We start from the raw sequence: 15,534 nt of genomic DNA on the forward strand, positions 1-15,534 counted from the left end.
GGCACCGAGCCAGGCTGATGGGGCATCCGGGGGCTCCTGGTCGCTGGTGTGCGGAGCCCTGCTGGGGGCCTGAGGTCCCTTCGGGGCAGAGGAACCAGCATCACTGCATGGCCGCACCCTCCCGCGCCCCAGCTCGGCGCCCGTGGACCGCGCGGAGCCGTCCAGGGACACCGCGCGTCTGCAGCTCAGCAGCTCTGGCCGCCGCGAGGCTCACGGCAGATGTGCTGGTTTTTGCAAGTGCTCAAAGCGCATTCCGACGCAAGATCATACAGGAACCCCCCTAATTCCAAACTCTAATCACTTAAAATTACTGTCCCATGGGAATCCGTGTAACATTCTCTGTTTTTCAAATTCAGTGAGACTTTCTCGGGGTTTTTAATCAAGCTATTTCAAATCTGCCTGAGTTGAGTGCACACGAATGCGCCCAACCCCGCGCCTTGATGTGTCACTGTGCCTGGGACAGCGGAGAGCCCACGTGGTCTCCTGGACTGAACTAAGGGGTCCCTGCACCTGTAGAAGGAGCTCGGTGCCCTGCACTCCCGGACTTCCTGACGGGGCGGCCTGGGTCCTCACGAGACCCTGGACCTGAGCCAGGGGGCAGGCAGAGCGGAGGCAGCCGACACTTTCTGAAAATAAGGGAACCTGATGGAAGTTGGCTCTTCGTATCTGTTCCCCCTTCTGGGCGTTGAAATGAAGTGGGGGCGGGGTGTGAATCCTGTTTATTTCGGAATCAGATCAGTTCGGTTTCCCTCGTGCTGCAATCCCACCACCACCACTAGCAGGTCTAAATGTCACTGTGGCGCTGGCTGAGTAACCCCGCAAAGACCCACGAGGTTTAGTGCTTCTTCAGAAGCAGATGTTCCCCGGGAAGATGGAAGGGAGTCCAGCCCCGTCCCCAGGGCGGCCCCCGGAGCCCAAAGGGGCCCCGAGGCCAAGGGCTAACGCTCTCCTCTGCTTGTGTGCAGCGTCTGCATTTTCCGAGAGGTACTTGGGCCTCCACGGACTTGACAACAGAGCGTATGAGGTGTGTTTGGGTTAGGGTTAGGGTTTGGGGCAGAGCCACCACTTGGCAAAAACGAGGAACCCTGCGATGATGCTTCTCCGAACTGCTCCCTCCCTCCCTCCCCCCCAGGCCCCGCCCCCTCTTAACTCCCGCAGGCCTGTGTTCCCTTCCTCCCTCCCTCCCGTGTCAAAGCCCATTCACCCAGGTGCCGTGATCTCTCCGAGATCGGTCTGGTTGCCCATTCTGGAACCGGCGGGACAAGGCGGGAGGTGGGGAAGGGCTTAGGGTGGAGGAGTCTGTCGCAGGGCCGTAGGCTCGGGTGTGGATGGCCGCTGGCCCGCTGCCCCCACGGCTGCTTCTGCTCCCGGGAGAAGCAGCCCCTGGTGGGGGAGCAGGAAGCCTCCCGGACACCGCCTCCTGGTCTTGACCGCTCAGGCGGCTGAGTGTGGGCATCGCGCATGCGTCTCACTGGCACCGAGGAGGCCAGAGAGCTGCTGCGGGCCAGGCTGCGGCTTCAGAGCTGCAACCCGGGCACGGACAGCGGGACGCTCTGGCCAGGGCAGCACCTCCCAGCGGCATCAGTTGAATGAAGGCCCCAGGCCACCTTCAGGGGGAGGAGACCCTTTCTCCCTGCTTCCTAGATCTTCTCCTGTCCCCTTCCTCTTTAAAAGGGGTTGGGGCTGGGAAAGCCCAGGCCCCCGAGAGCTTTCGCAAGGCTTCCAGTGTGCCCAGCACACTGCGTGGCCCTCACCCTCCGGGTCAAGGTTCCTGGGCTCATGCCCTACTCCCCACGGCGGGCGCTGACCCCTGTCGCCCATGTGCAGATGGCCAAGGTGGCGCGCCGGGTGTCTGCGCTGGAAGGGCAGCGGCTTCTCCTCGTCCACGCGACCGCCGACGGTGAGCCCCCGACACTGACCACGGCGCTCGGCGAGAGCATCGCCCTGCGTGGGGTTACGGGTTTTGACACTTTCCTCTTTTCTTCTTTAAACAGAAAAAATCCATTTCCAGCACACCGCAGAACTCATCACGCAGCTCATTAAGGGAAAGGCTAATTACAGCTTACAGGTACCGTGCTGCACGCCTGCCCTGCCTCACACCACACATGCCTTTCCACGGACGAGGAGCTGAGTGGTGGCTGGCCACGCATGACTGCAAACACTCCTCCGTCACGGCCATCGGAGATGCTCGGGGACACATGAGATCAGACAGATGGGCAGTGCTTGCTTTTTCTGCCGATTGATGGCGGCTCGGTTCAGCACTCAGGCTGTGTTTAAGCCCCTTTAGGCTCCACCAGCGCCCCCCGCCCCCGCTCCCTCCCCGGGGGATGAGCAAAGGCGGGGCAGCAGCCACACCCCATGCTCACTGAAGAGGGGGCTGCTGTCCCACTCATGAGCGCAGCCTTGGCCTCACTAGCCTCCCCCCGGAAAGCACACATCTGCTAAATACTGGCTGGATGTTCCAGAACCTTCTGTGGTGCCGCACTAGTTAAAGAGCTCTGTCCTTCCCAAGAACCCGACTCACAGCCTTGACCTCACTGGCATCAAGTGCTGACCCACCGGCTCTAGTGTAGGTGCTTTCCAGCGATGCACGGTGCTGCTTCTGGAAACTTCTTCCATCTCCTTCCCGCCCTCTGGTTCACTTGGTGAGACAGGTATGACCCCGGTGGTCTTCTCGGGTCCAGGATAAACGGGAGACTTCCTCAACCAGGGCCCCAGGCAGCGCTGCCTGCCTCTGTCTCCCAGCCCTGGCTTTGCTGCGTGGCTGTCTCGTACAGGGCCAGTGTGCGCTGGCCGGTAGGGGGAGCGCTTTCCGCAGGGAGGGAGGCCGGCTTGCGTGCTGATGGACGCGGAGGGAGGGAGGGGCTTAGTTCACGTGACACTGGAGTTCCTTCTGAGAATGCTCAGGTCACAGTACAACGCTAAGTACGTCGTATGCACGCGATGCAGCCGCGGTAGGTCCGATGGCAGAGCTCTGCCTGCCGGTGTGGACCACTCCCCACAAACAGGCGAAGCGAAGTCAGCAAGGTGCTGGGCGATACCCACCCCAGGTCCCACTGGACACTGTGCAGGCGCGGCGAGTGTCTGAGATATTCGATAAGCTTGTAAAGGTGACAACTCCAGGTGAGGGCTCCAGGCAACCAGGACCCGGGTAGGAGGAGACATACTTCCTGCTCTGTAACCCTTTGTACTATTTGATGTTTAAGGTACATATAATAGCTCAATGACCACCTTCATAAATACGAAAATAAAGGTGAGTGTCATCATCTGAAGACATAAGAGGAAGACAGGGTTCAAAATGCAGGAAGCAGCCTGGTATCATGGAAAGAACATGGGCTTTGGGGCCAATTAGACTTGGCTTTGAATCCCAGCTGGGACCGGGCCCTTCGTGTGGAAGTGGTGCAGTGCCCCTGGGTACTCAGTGTCATTACATTTGGGGATGGAATGATTAGCTGCCGTCTTTTCAGCCCTGCCTGTGTCCCAGGCCTTGTTCTAAGCATTTCAGAGGTATTCCATCGTTCAATTCTCACATAGCTCAGTGAGCTAGATTTTATGATGAGGTCATCTGCATTCGACGGCCGGGGTCCAGGAAAGCTCCCTGTGCACGGCGCACGGTGAGTCAAACGCAGGTGCCCGTGGGAGCGAAGGTTTCCCCACACTCCCCAAGGTTATAGAGGCAGCACGGAATGCTTCCCCTTTCTTTGGGAGTCCCGATGCCTGGAGGCCTGGGCCGCTTGCTGCCTCGGTGGTCCCCGAGCCTGGATCCCTGTTGCAAATTCAAACAAGCGGAGCGAGCGAGGCGTTCAGAGTCTGTTAAACGATGTGTTTTCTGATTCCGTCCCTGATTTGCTGAGGGGACCCTCCACCTGGCAAAGCCGCGAGGAGAAGCAGCCCTGAGATGCCCTCCAGGCTGAGCTTCCGGCTGCGCGGAGCCCGGGCCGTGGGGCTCGGAGTCTCAGCGGCGCCCCAGCCCACGCGGAGGGCGGCCACGGGGGTAACTCCTCACGCCTCTCTTGCAGATATACCCGGACGAGAGCCACTACTTCAGCAGCGCCCCCCTGCGGCAGCACCTGTACCGAGCCCTCATCGGCTTCTTCGTGGAGTGCTTCAGGGTCCAGGACAAACTCCCGACAGTAGCAGCGAGAGAGGACGAGGAGGAAGACTGACCGAGCCGGCCCGGAGCGCGCCCGGCGCCTGCTGGACCAGTGGACACCGACTGGGGAGCCCCGCCTCGCTCTCCCTCAGGGGCCTGGGCGGGGGCAGGAAGCGCCACCTTCCCAGCATGTGTGTTTCTGGTCCTGAGGGCAGTTTTGCCCCAGAAACAAGCGCCTCCCCGGGTGGAGATGCATCGTCGCTCACAAGGGCTTCCACGGAGCCTGGAGCCGTCGCCACCCTGAGTGACGGGTACCTCCCCGCGACCCCTCCCCGAGGAACAAAGCGAAGGATGGATGGCCGTGCAGAAGGTGGCCCTGGAATTCGAGCTCACGAGCGGTAGCGTTGCGACCCGGCCTCCGCCCGGGTACCGCTTCCACTCCAGGGCATCATACCCCGTCTGAAGTCACCGCGCCATGGACCAACTAGAGCACAATTGTTTTCCCAGTACTTGTCCATAGATTGGCTCGCGCCTTTCTGTAATTAGGAGATTCTGCATTTTAAGGGGCTGTACGAAGTGTTACTGTAGCTACGCTAATGGTTAACCTTATGGAATTAATTCGTATTTTTCTATGGTTTTTACCTGACACTGTCTCTGGTCATGGGGTTGCTTTGCTGTGCTTTTTCTTTCTTTCTTTTTTTTTGCTTTGTTTTGCTTTGTTTCGTTCAGTCAGTATGTAGGCTTTGCACTTGTTTGGATAAAGAAGCAGATCAGAAGTAACTGCTCTCTCCTCAATGTCATCATTAGACTTTGTGGAGACATTTCAGAACACTGAGCGGGAACAAAACATCCAATACTCTTCACTAAAAGAAGTCATACAGGAAACCTGTCTCCCACCAAAGCTGCATTAGGGTCTGGCTTACAGTTGCCTTGTGCATCTCCCTGCGCCCTTAGGCCCATCCTTTTCCTCCCTGATAAGCCGGCAAGTCTTTTCAGGTGACGTTTGGTTTAAAACATGAGCAAAGTGTTGACTCCACCTCCAGGTCTGTCACGTGTGCTGGGTGACAGGAACCCTGGAGGCAAGTGAGGCCCGCACCGGTGTCACCCCGACCCTGGGGTGGCTCTGTCCCTCCGTGCCGCACGCAAGCAGTGTCGTCGATGTCCCTAGCCTTGTAAGACATCCTCTGAGCAGGTGCACAGCCAGCATCCCGTGTATGTTTCACCTTGTTGTATATAAAGACGGGAATGCGGTCATGGCGTCGCGCCGCGTCCCCTGCCCTCCGCCCGGTTTTCGTCGTGTTCTGCCTGCATGCCACAGCCTGGCTGAGCTGCTCTCTACAAGTGCTTGTTGGAAATACACTGACGACCGTCATCGCCTCTGGAGCTTGTTGACAGCCTGAGTGTCAGTTCGGATTTCTCCAGCTCCCGGTCCCCCTGGGAAGGGGGACTCCCTGACATTCTTATCAGCGGAGAAGATACGTCCATGTCACTTTTGGTGTTTGGGGGTTTGGGTTTCATCTGCACGAGCTTTGAATGTCAGTTGTACTTAGTTCGATTGGAAGATCTCCGTCACAGGATTGTTTTTCAGGGGATGCGTCGCCGTTTGGGAAAAGGATGAATGTGCCGACCAGCAGGACCGCTTGAGCGCTACATGGCCATGCTTTTGCTATTTCAATGGGCTCGACCGACCGCAGAGCCAACTCAGTCTGAAAAGGGAAGCCAGCTCTGGCCACAAGATCTGGCAGGAGGGAGTGAGGATGTGGCATGGTAGTGTTTGTTCATCCACGGAATAAAACATTATTTTACCACTTGGATAGCTCTTTTCTTGCTTATCCTTCACCATCTCACCTTGGAATGTGTACAGATGTTCAAGAAGCCTTTCAAGTACTCATTGATGCGTCCTCAGGGGCCTGTGTGCAGCACGTGAAACCCGCATCTGTGGTAGCAGTGGCCTGATGGTAGGAAGAATAGGACCAGTCAGATATATCAAAGTCCCAAATCAACCAGAAAAGAGAATTCGAGTTTCGTCTTAAAAGTTTCAGGGTGAAGCCATAGAGGTATTCCCTAACTCTCCCCAGCCTCTCCCCACTCGCCCAGGAAGGAGGCCACCTCCTCCCCGCCGCCTTCTGCCAGGACCGGCCCTGAAAGCAGACACTGGCCTTGATCACTGGGACCGCCCCACTTCCACGCAGTGGGAAGCCGGCCTGGGAGAGCCCGGAGCCTGCACCTGCCCTGTGTGTGTGAGGTGAAGTGTGTGACACATGTGACCGTGGTTGCTTGTTTCCATTTTTAATTAGTTTTAAAATGTTTTAATAAGACCATGAAGCTGTGGAACTTCAGAGCCCAGTACAGGGAGCACAGCCCTAACCCGGGGGCATCCCTCTTCCTCGGCATCTCCTGGGACACAGCTGCCTCGTTCACAGGGGAGGGTGGCGTGTGTACCCCTGGCCTGAACACACGCTGCCCCTCCCTCTCTTGCCTGACCTGTCAGTCCCAGAAAAATGATTTCGTGAAGGATTAGTTGCCTTCCCGAAGCCCCTGTTAAAAACCTCAGTGTCACAAGAGAGGCTGGAAGGATATTTCAGAGATACATCCTTCTGTCAGCATGTGGCTGTGAGCTCTCGGGACAATCACAAGAGGAAGGAACAGGAAGCCTGTTAGCGCATGGTACACACACTTAGGATATCCAGACCGTGTATACGAGTAGAACTCTGCCCCGCGACCTGCGGCAACCAGTCCCGGGCGGCCAGGACTCGACCAGCATTTGAGTTTCCTAATGTCTGCCCCCACTTCCAACTTGGGACCAACTGGGGAAAACCTAACACATCCCCTAGGCAGTAAGAGCCCTGCCCCAGCCCGCAGGGCACCCCGAGGCCCCTCTCCCACCGAGAATCTGTCCCGCTCCCCTGTCTGCCCTCAGTCTCCGTGGAGCACACGTGAGGGTGGTCAGCCCCCACACTCCAGCCAGCTCTGGGGAAGCAGATTGTGCTTGCTCTGATTTGGGTGTGCATCAGTCAGCTAGGGCTGCATAACAAAGCACCGCAGACTGGGCAGCTTAAACAACAGGAATTTATTTCTCACAGTCTGGAGGCTGGAAGTTGAAGCTCAAGGTGCCAGTGAATTAGGTTCCCAGTGAGAACCCTCTTCCTGGTTCATAGATGGCCACCCTCTGGCTGTGTCCTCACCCAGCAGAAAGGGGAGAGCTCTGGTCTTTCCTTGTCTTATAAGGACACTAATTCCATCACGGGGGCCTCATCCTCACAGCCTCATCTAACCCTAATCACCTCCCAAAAGCCCATCTCCAAGAACCATCGTATCAGGAGTTAGAGCTTCAACATATGAATGGGGGTGGGAGGGAGACACACGTTCAGTCTGTAACATGTGGTTCTCATCTTCACGCAGGCATTCTAGAGAGAAAATAGAGCTGCCGAGGAGCAGGTGGGGACCCTGGGGGCAAGTGGGAGGGAGAGGACCCAGCCTCGGGGACACTGCTTCATGGGTGGGGCTTCTCAGGAGGTCTGGACAGGCAGGTCTCAGGGCGCTGGCCCTGAGAGGCCTGGGCTCCCTTCTGCAAACCACAAACTCCAAAAAGCCGTTCACCATCTGAACCTCATCACTCACACTACACAGATAGGGGATTAGAAGCCCTGAGAAGGCAAGGGAGTTGCCCAAAATCACACAGCAAGGCAGCTACAGCCCTACGTTGCTTTCCCCTCTCATTGTTTTCTTTCATGATAAGCGAAGCGCAGGCCTCCCTCCTGGGTCTAGCACGTTCCTCTGGGCACCAGCGCTGGGCCCCAAGCGCAGCCCCCGGCCAACACAGAACCAGGCTTGCTGGAAAGGGTGTCAAGGTCTAGATTCCGAGCAAATGACAAATCCGTGGATGCTTCCAATTCCTGTTCAGTTCAAGCCTCTTTTGTAGGAAACCTCATTGGACCAGCCCACCAGGCATCCTCTGAAGCGGTATAAGCTGTGTCTTTAATGTTTCCCAGATGGGATCTGAGGCCACTACAAGTCTGGGAGTAACATTTGGAAACAGAACAGCCTGAACCGGCCACACCCTCTAGATCGAAGACCCTCAACTCTGACGCACATCAGAATCCACCGGGCACTTTGTATAGTAGAGCCCTGAGCCCCAGGATGATGACGTACGTGTGTACACACGCAAACACACACGTGTCTGGGAAGCACCGCACCGAACGATATCGCCCCAGAGAACCTAAGCAGGAGTCCCCAGGGCTGCCGCGTGGCAGCTCCCACGACATCCTCCAGAGGCCTGTCTGTCTTCTCCTTCCCACTCTCTGGTCCCTGAAGGTCAAGCAGACTCCCGGGTCCCAGGTGGGCGCTCCATGCTGGGGGCGGCAGAGAAGGAGGGACACGCCTGGGCCCCCAGAGCATGGCTGCACCCCAGCCCTGGGCCCCGCCTGCTCATCTTGGGCTTCTCCACTTCCTGCAGCTCCCACATCACCCTGAGGTCTGGTCACGCTGGCCAACCCCCCAGAAGCATCGGTGTGGGGCCTGGACTCCACTACCACCAGCCTCACACCCCTGAGAACAGAATGGGGAGCGAGGTGTGAAATCCCTTCTCGGGCCACTTAGAAGTGGTGAGATTCCTGGCCGGGGACCCTTAACATTGGCTAATGTGCTAAGTCAAGGGGCGGGGCTTCTAGGGCCGGAGGATGCCGGCAGAGGGAGGAGTTACGGGCGTTGAACAAAACCACACTCTCCGTCGTGGCCCTATGTCTTCAGTGGCACCGGGGATCTTCCTGAAATAGAGCCCGACCCCTGCCCACCCGATGACAAGCCCCTGGAGGCAGGGAAAGCGTTGATTTCTTCTGCATCCTGTCCTCCCCTCCCCTCACAGGGCCAGCGCTGGGCTGTGAGCGGCAGAAGGGGACAGGCGGAGTTGGCAGGACATGGCTTGGGGAGTTGCCCCCGGAGGCGGGACCACCACTTGCTCGCAAGCCTTGGGAATCCCACCCCGCAGGCGGACCCTCTGCTGTGCTGGGGGAGGGGGAGAGCACTTTGAGGGGCTGGAGCTTCTCTGGAGCCTTACTGAGCTCACTAACTGGCAGCAGGCTGTCCGGGGAGCCCTGTGCGAGTCAAAGGTCATGAACGGTGGGTGGGGCCTCCCTGCTCCGGGGTAACAGCCTCTCAGCAACGCTCGGGCTCATGCGAAACTCTTCAGGCTTCATCAGTCTCACAGCACGCAGCTGTGGGCACTTCAGCCAAACCCGGCAAATGTGTCTTCAGTTATTCAATCACTAGGACCTAATCAACGGCTTGAAAGTTCCGTTTGTATAAAGTGTCAGTTACCGACGAGTTTCAGTGCTGAGCTCCTCTGTCTGGAAGAGTAAGATTCTCTCTTTCCTCTCTCTCCCGCTTTTACTCTCTCCCCAGAGCTGTCCTGCTGAATCCACAGCTCAGTGGGGCCCAGCCCGGTGGGAATAGGAGAGCGGGGGCGGGGCGGGGCGGGGCGGGCACAGGAAGGGGCCCGGCGGACGGCGCGCAGGGGTGGCAGCAGCCCTCGTGGGCTGCCTTTCTGGATCGGGGTGAGCATGGCTCCACCGTGTGCTCTGGCTGCGGGACCCTGTGCTCTGCCGGTCTTCCTGAACTTTCGTTGCATTATTTGTAAAAAAGAATGGCAGGGGTACTAGTTGCCTGGGGCTGCTGTTAACACAGTGCGGCAAACCGTGCAGCTTAAACAACAGACACGTGTGCTCTCCCGATTCTAGAGGCCAAAGTCTGTATAGAAGCGTCGGCGGGGCCGGGCTCCTGAAGGCTGCAGGGAGGGATCTGAAAGCCTCCTCCAGCGTCTGGTGGTCCCTTGGTTGGGGCAGCAGAACTCTGACCTTCAAACGGCATCGTCCCCGTGTGCCTGCCTGTCTCTGTCCACCTTTCCCCTTTCCATGAGGACAACCCTCCCACTGGATTAGGACCCACCCTAACGAGCTCAACTTCACTTGCTCATCTCTGGTGATGAAGAAAAGACCTCCAAATTAGGTCCCATTCGGAGGCACTGGCGGTAAGTTAGGGCCGGGGGGTGGGAGGCAGTGATGCAGCTCAGTCCCTGAAGCAGGGTTTCCTACCAGGGAATGATCTGGGCGTGGGGGGAGGAAGAAGGTACCGGGGCTGCAGGGCGGCCACAGGACAGAGAAGCCCTCCCGGGGGTGCAGAAGCCTGTGGCTCGGGGAGCAGGCCCTGCCCCTCCCACCCCGTCCTCTGCAGGAGGCAGCTCCAGCAGCCTGGCTGCTTCTGGAGGGAACAGGAGCTGGGCCCACCGTGTCCTCTGCGCTCCTGGGAAGGGGGCGGCCACAGCACCACCGGACCCTGCAGGGCTGCCCCCTTCCTCAGGCATCTCTGAGAGCCTGGATTCTCCCAACATCCACCTCGGGAGAGCCGGGAGGTGCCAGCAGCCGTCCGCAGGCCTGCTGTCGGCTCTCTGGTCAGGGAAAGGCCATGGGGCCGGCTGCACACGCCCGGAGGAGCCCAGTGCGGAGTGGGGCTCAGTGGCTGGCTCCTTCTCGAAACCCAGGCAAGTGCTGCCGTGTCTCTCAGGGGTTCACCCATGCCACTGAAGGCCTTTAATTTTAGAAAATCGCAAAATGCAGCTTAATGGCAAGGGGGAGGTGCAGCCCTCTCCCCAGTTTGGCCTAGAAAAACCCTTCCCTGAAAACCATTGGGGACTTCTGGCTTTTTGAGTGTGAGCTGCCCGTTCTCCTTCCTCGGCCCCTGCAATAAACCTTTCTCTGCTCCAAACTTCGCTCAGCCTCACTGTGCGTCAGGCACACGGACTTGGGTTTGACCACAGTTTGTCCTGACGAAGCCATCTTTACTACAGACAGCTTGGTTTTACCAAAATATCCTGCCGGTCACGGAGGGTAAATTTCCTAAGAACACCCTTGGGAGAGTGGCGGGCTTTCTGCCGGCGGGGGTCCGTCGCTCACTGGCACACGCTTCCCCACCTCCCAGGACCGAGTGGCCAGATGCAGGTCCGATGGTCAGCAAGTGAGGTACAAACCCAACCAGCAAGAATGGTTTGACACCTGCTGTGGCTGGTGGGCCGGGAGCTTCTCAGAGGAGCTGGGCTGGCCCGGGACAAGCCATCCCGTCCCCTGGCCTCCCGGAGAGAAAGATTCCGACAAGGAGAGGCCGTGAGGACAGAGAGGCCAGGCACCGCGTGCAGGCCACAGGCTTCAGAGTCGGATGGGCCTGCTGTGTGTCCTGGGGCAAGTGTCCTAAGTAACCTCTCAGGGCCCAAGTTCCTCCTTCGTGAGGCAGAGACTAACTCAGGGAACGGTGATGTGAACGTTGGTGGAATCTCCTGGCCTGCGGTAGTCAGTAAACTGAAGCTGGTGTTATTCAGAACGACTAGAATTCTTTTTTTTTAACCAAAGAGCTGGAAGGATGCCTGGCCATTTGCATTTCAAGTTTCCCAAACTACCACCTGAAAAATCTCTGCGAAACAGGTTTCCAGGCGCTGGAGGTGGGCGGGCTCTAGTCCGTGGTAAAGTGATGGGTGGGCCGAGGCTCCCCGGGAGCGCGGGCCGCGTGAGCCGGACGCTGGGTCACCGGGTGGCCGCGGGGGGCGGGGGCCGGGGTGATCCCCGTCTGCGCCTGCGCCGTCCGCTCCCACCGCGCCGGGGGCGACGCAGACCCCGCACCTGGAGGGGTAGGTGGGACCCGGCGGCCGTGAGGCGCGGAGCCTGGGGCAAGCGGGCGGGCGGGCCTCCGCCGGGCCCCGTCCGAGACCCCGGGAGCCGAGGGCCGGCGTCACAGCGAGGCTGCGCCGGGGCCCGTCCAGAGGCCGGGGGCGAGCGGCGCTTGGGCGGGCTCGGCGCCTGCGGGGCTGCGCGCTTGGGCGGCCGGCAGGGGGCGCGCGGAGCCTGCGTTCTGGGGGACGGCCGCCCGCGGGGGTCGCGCGCCGGGAGCTGCAGGGGCGGGCGCGGGGGCGGTGGCTGGGTGAGGACGCAGGCCTGGGTCAGCGCTGCGGCCCGCGAAGGGAGCCCGGCCTGAGGGCAGCGGCGGGCACTTGGGGGCCACCCCGCCCCGGGCAGCGCCCGCCGGTTCTCGGCTCAGTCTGGCTCATTCCTCCCGTCCGCCGCCTCGTGCTCCGGAGCTGGGGACCCGGGGGCGGGCAGGAGAGGCCTCGCTCACCCAGGACCTGCTCGGGGACCCTGCCCGCGTTGGTGATCGATCGTCGAGTCCCTATCACAGGCCTCCTTGGGGTGAGGAAACAGCTGGGGACCAAGGAAAACTCGAGATCCCAACCGGCAGATTCGCCCTCCACCCCAGGGCTGCGTCCCTGCTTGCAGCCTGTGCCTGGACTCCACTTCCAGGCCGACTGGTGAGCGCCCAGGGTCCCGGAGAACGCCTGGGGTACCAGCGGCAGGTCATGGACTCGGGTGGAGGGGGATGCCCAGCCCCCCATGACCGTACAGCCGCCACAGGCCACCTGCAGCTCAGACATCTGACTGCGAGTCCGTGGGTCACGAGTCAAATCCTTTTCACTTGCCCTAATCAAGGTCAGTTAAGACTTGCGTGTCCACCAGGCAGCACGGAGCCTAAGCAATAAGCTGTTTGCCCGGGTTGTTTCTCAGCAACTTGGAATCAGCTGCGTCCAGTTGGAGCTGAACTGGTTGGGGCCGGATGGGACCACCGATTCCCGAGCCGGGCCTGCGCGAGGGCCCGCCCAGCGCCCTTTAGACCGTGCAGCGGCCTGTAGCCCAGCTACACCTGCGCCTGCGCAGAAGGAGTCCCGCAGCTTTCTCCAATCATCACCTTTCCCCGCGCTCCCCACGCCTCAGGTGGCCCTGCTTCTTTATTCGTTATCGCGTAAATACCCCGAGCCTCTTCCCTTCCGGGACGCCAGAGCTGAGGTTTGCCTTCCTCTCTCCTGGCTTGGCCGCCTCGCCGACAGACCCGGGCGTCTCGGCGTTTGGCTTGCTGTGCAGCAGCCCAGAGGAGCCTGGTTGGGTACCAACTGCACAGGGACACTGCAGCTCGGGACCGCTGACTCTGCGCCACCTCTACCAGTTTGCGGTTTTGGAAGCATCAGGTAACGTTGGCTTCAGGCAGAATTTTCTCATTTGGGGCTTCTCCGTGAATGACACGCCTTGCCCGGGCGTTGCGGGGGCGGGGGGCGCCCTGCAGCCCTCCCCTCACATGGGCTGTGCCCTCCGCCAGGGCTCCCTGCTCCGAGCTGTCCACCGACCCTTGAAGTGCACGGTCCCTGCGGTTTCTGTGGCTCTTCTTTCGGGACATAGCACTGTTCTTGCGGGCGCTTCTCGGGGAGTCTAACCGGGGCTGTTAACTGAGCAGTTGACTATAGCATCTGTAAGTTCGTCAGTGTGTGCTGAAAGCTGGTGATATAACTGTTCAGGATTAGCGGGTATGCCCCCTCTTCCGTGCTTCACGTTAAGGTATTATTCCAGAGAGGCTGCTTTTGTTTCCTGCGCTTCACTGATCCCAGAGCAACTGTTGCTAGTTTTCCTGGGCTGTTGAAATGAGCTTTACCAGCTGTGAAAAAGAGCTGTGAATTGTGCTATCTTGTCACCAGTTCTTAAACTCTGATACTATTGTATCCACACTCAGAGAATAACTTTGTTTCGTATTATATACAGGCAGCGGCTTTCAAACGTTTCAAGCGTTTTTCTGGGGAAAATAGATTGTGTGTGTGTGCCTGTGTGTCTAGGTGCCAACATGATTAGCACGCTATCATTCCTTCTCTAGATAACTTTCCATAGAAAAGGACATTATTCTAAGGAAGAGAAGTGTCACTGTCCGCAGTCCAAGACTGGCATCATCTTCATTCTGTTGTCATATGATACCAGGTGATGGTGATGACGACAGCCATACCTAATTTCTGTATTCGGAAAAAATCCGGAAATGGTAAATTGAAATAAAACCCAAATATCTTACATGCATATGCAAAACAAAGTTTACCAATGATAAATCCCGACTAAAAATAATCAGGACAGCTGGGGGCGTTCAGGACAGCTGGGGCCGTTTATTGGGGTTTTTTTTTTTCTTTTCTTTCTAGCAATTTCGGGGCAAGTGCCCCGTGCTCTGTCCACCATTACCTCTCCAGGGCAGGTGCTGCAATAAAATCATCAGAAAGAGAAGAGACTACCGCTCGGGAAGTGCCGATGGCGCTCAAATAACACGCTAGCAGTCGCCAATCCGTGTCAATACAAGCCACGCCCGTCTCTGACACACGTGTCCGGCGTGTCATGCTGTTGGCGAGTTAGCGTAAGGTGCAGGTGATGCTGGAATTCAGGTCTCGAATTCTGGAAGGTCGCACTCAAGACGTGAGTGCGAGGAGGGCCTGTTTTGTTGTTCTTGTTAAGATGGATCTGTGGGTCTCAGTAACGACCTTAGAAGATCCCGTCATTTCCCCAGATTGTGCACAGCAAGGCAGCTGCCTCGTTCTCAGAACTCTCAGGGCTTCTCCACACGGGCTCTGGGCTCTGGGCTCTGGGTCGGGCCTGCGGTGCCCTTGAGCCTGACCGCCTGGGGTCAGGGAGGCAGCAGAGGTCAGATGCGTCTCCTCCTCTGTTCCGCTCACGGCCCGAGGCCCAGAGGGAAGCAGGAGGCCGCTGTACGCTGGCGGGGACAGTCCTCTGCTCGGTGTCAGAGGGACGAGGACCCGGGAGATGTGCAGTACGTCCGGGGTGATGCTCCTGTCACGCCGATGGGACGCGACACCGGGAACGGAGCCGTGAGGCCCCCGACAGCCAGGGCGGCGCAGCCCGTCTGCAGAGACCCACCTGCTTCCCTGAAGCCTCTGCACATCCCCAGGACGCGAATGGAGGCACGTTTCCCCTGCCCAGTGATGGAAAGGAGTCCAGGAGCCGCGCAGGCTGCTTTCGGGTGGGCGCCGGCCCCGCGGAAGGTCCCAGTGGGAAGTTGTGGGCACGTGGGGACCCAAGCAGGGCTGCCCGCGCTGCCCTCGGGAGGGGCCGGGTGCTTTGGCTGCCGTGGCTTCTCGGGACCACCAGGTCATCACACGTTGCCCACGGAGCGTGCGTCATTCTGTGCTCACCTCCCAACTCGCGGCCTCGTCGGGCAGCTGTGTAACAGAATTCTCACAGAGCATCTCACTGCGTGGAGAAAGCATCCCCACCCTCCTTCCTGCGCGTCAGGACCACCCCCCAGGGCACCAGCCCCTCCTCCCCTTCCTTCCAGGGCCCAGGGACCAGCTTTGGAGCCCGTGCCACTCACTCCAAACGTCACCGTTTGACAGCCAACAGTTACACGACGGAGGTTTGTAACCCACGTGCCTCCGTCCCGACGTGTGTGTCTATGGGACGGATTCTCACGCCTGCACCCTGGGCAGCCGGGCCCTCCCGGTGCTGGGCGCCTGCAGCGCTGTTTCAGGCGGGGCTGCCGTCCCTAACCGGGTGACTTGGGCTGAGTCACAGAGGAGAACTGCCCCTCTC

At 59.1% G+C, this 15,534-nt stretch overlaps 1 protein-coding gene and 1 long non-coding RNA gene across 6 annotated transcripts in view; both read left to right on the forward strand.

The window, feature by feature from the left end:
• Positions 1-5,900, forward strand: part of DPP6 (dipeptidyl peptidase like 6) — a 772,816-nt gene extending 766,916 nt beyond the window's left edge. Inside the window, exons 23-26 of the mRNA XM_033863543.2 lie at positions 966-1,024; positions 1,828-1,900; positions 1,995-2,068; positions 4,020-5,900. Of these exons, the coding sequence (XP_033719434.1) occupies positions 966-1,024; positions 1,828-1,900; positions 1,995-2,068; positions 4,020-4,166 (353 nt within the window). The 3' untranslated portion in view covers positions 4,167-5,900. The remainder of the gene's footprint in view (positions 1-965; positions 1,025-1,827; positions 1,901-1,994; positions 2,069-4,019) is intronic.
• Positions 5,901-11,565: 5,665 nt separating this feature from the next.
• The window catches only part of LOC109549164 (uncharacterized), a 43,838-nt gene continuing 39,869 nt past the window's right edge, over positions 11,566-15,534 (forward strand). Inside the window, exons 1-2 of one of the 5 annotated variants that reach the window (XR_012334158.1) lie at positions 11,566-12,440; positions 12,694-13,151. This is a non-coding gene — a long non-coding RNA (uncharacterized lncRNA). Of the gene's footprint in view, positions 13,152-15,534 lie in introns of all 5 variants that reach the window. The other 4 variants (XR_012334160.1, XR_012334157.1, XR_012334159.1 and 1 more) reach the window with 4 other exon arrangements.

Source organism: Tursiops truncatus, chromosome 9 (assembly GCF_011762595.2).
Source record: "Tursiops truncatus isolate mTurTru1 chromosome 9, mTurTru1.mat.Y, whole genome shotgun sequence".
In the NCBI taxonomy this organism is placed as follows: Eukaryota; Metazoa; Chordata; class Mammalia; order Artiodactyla; family Delphinidae; genus Tursiops; species Tursiops truncatus.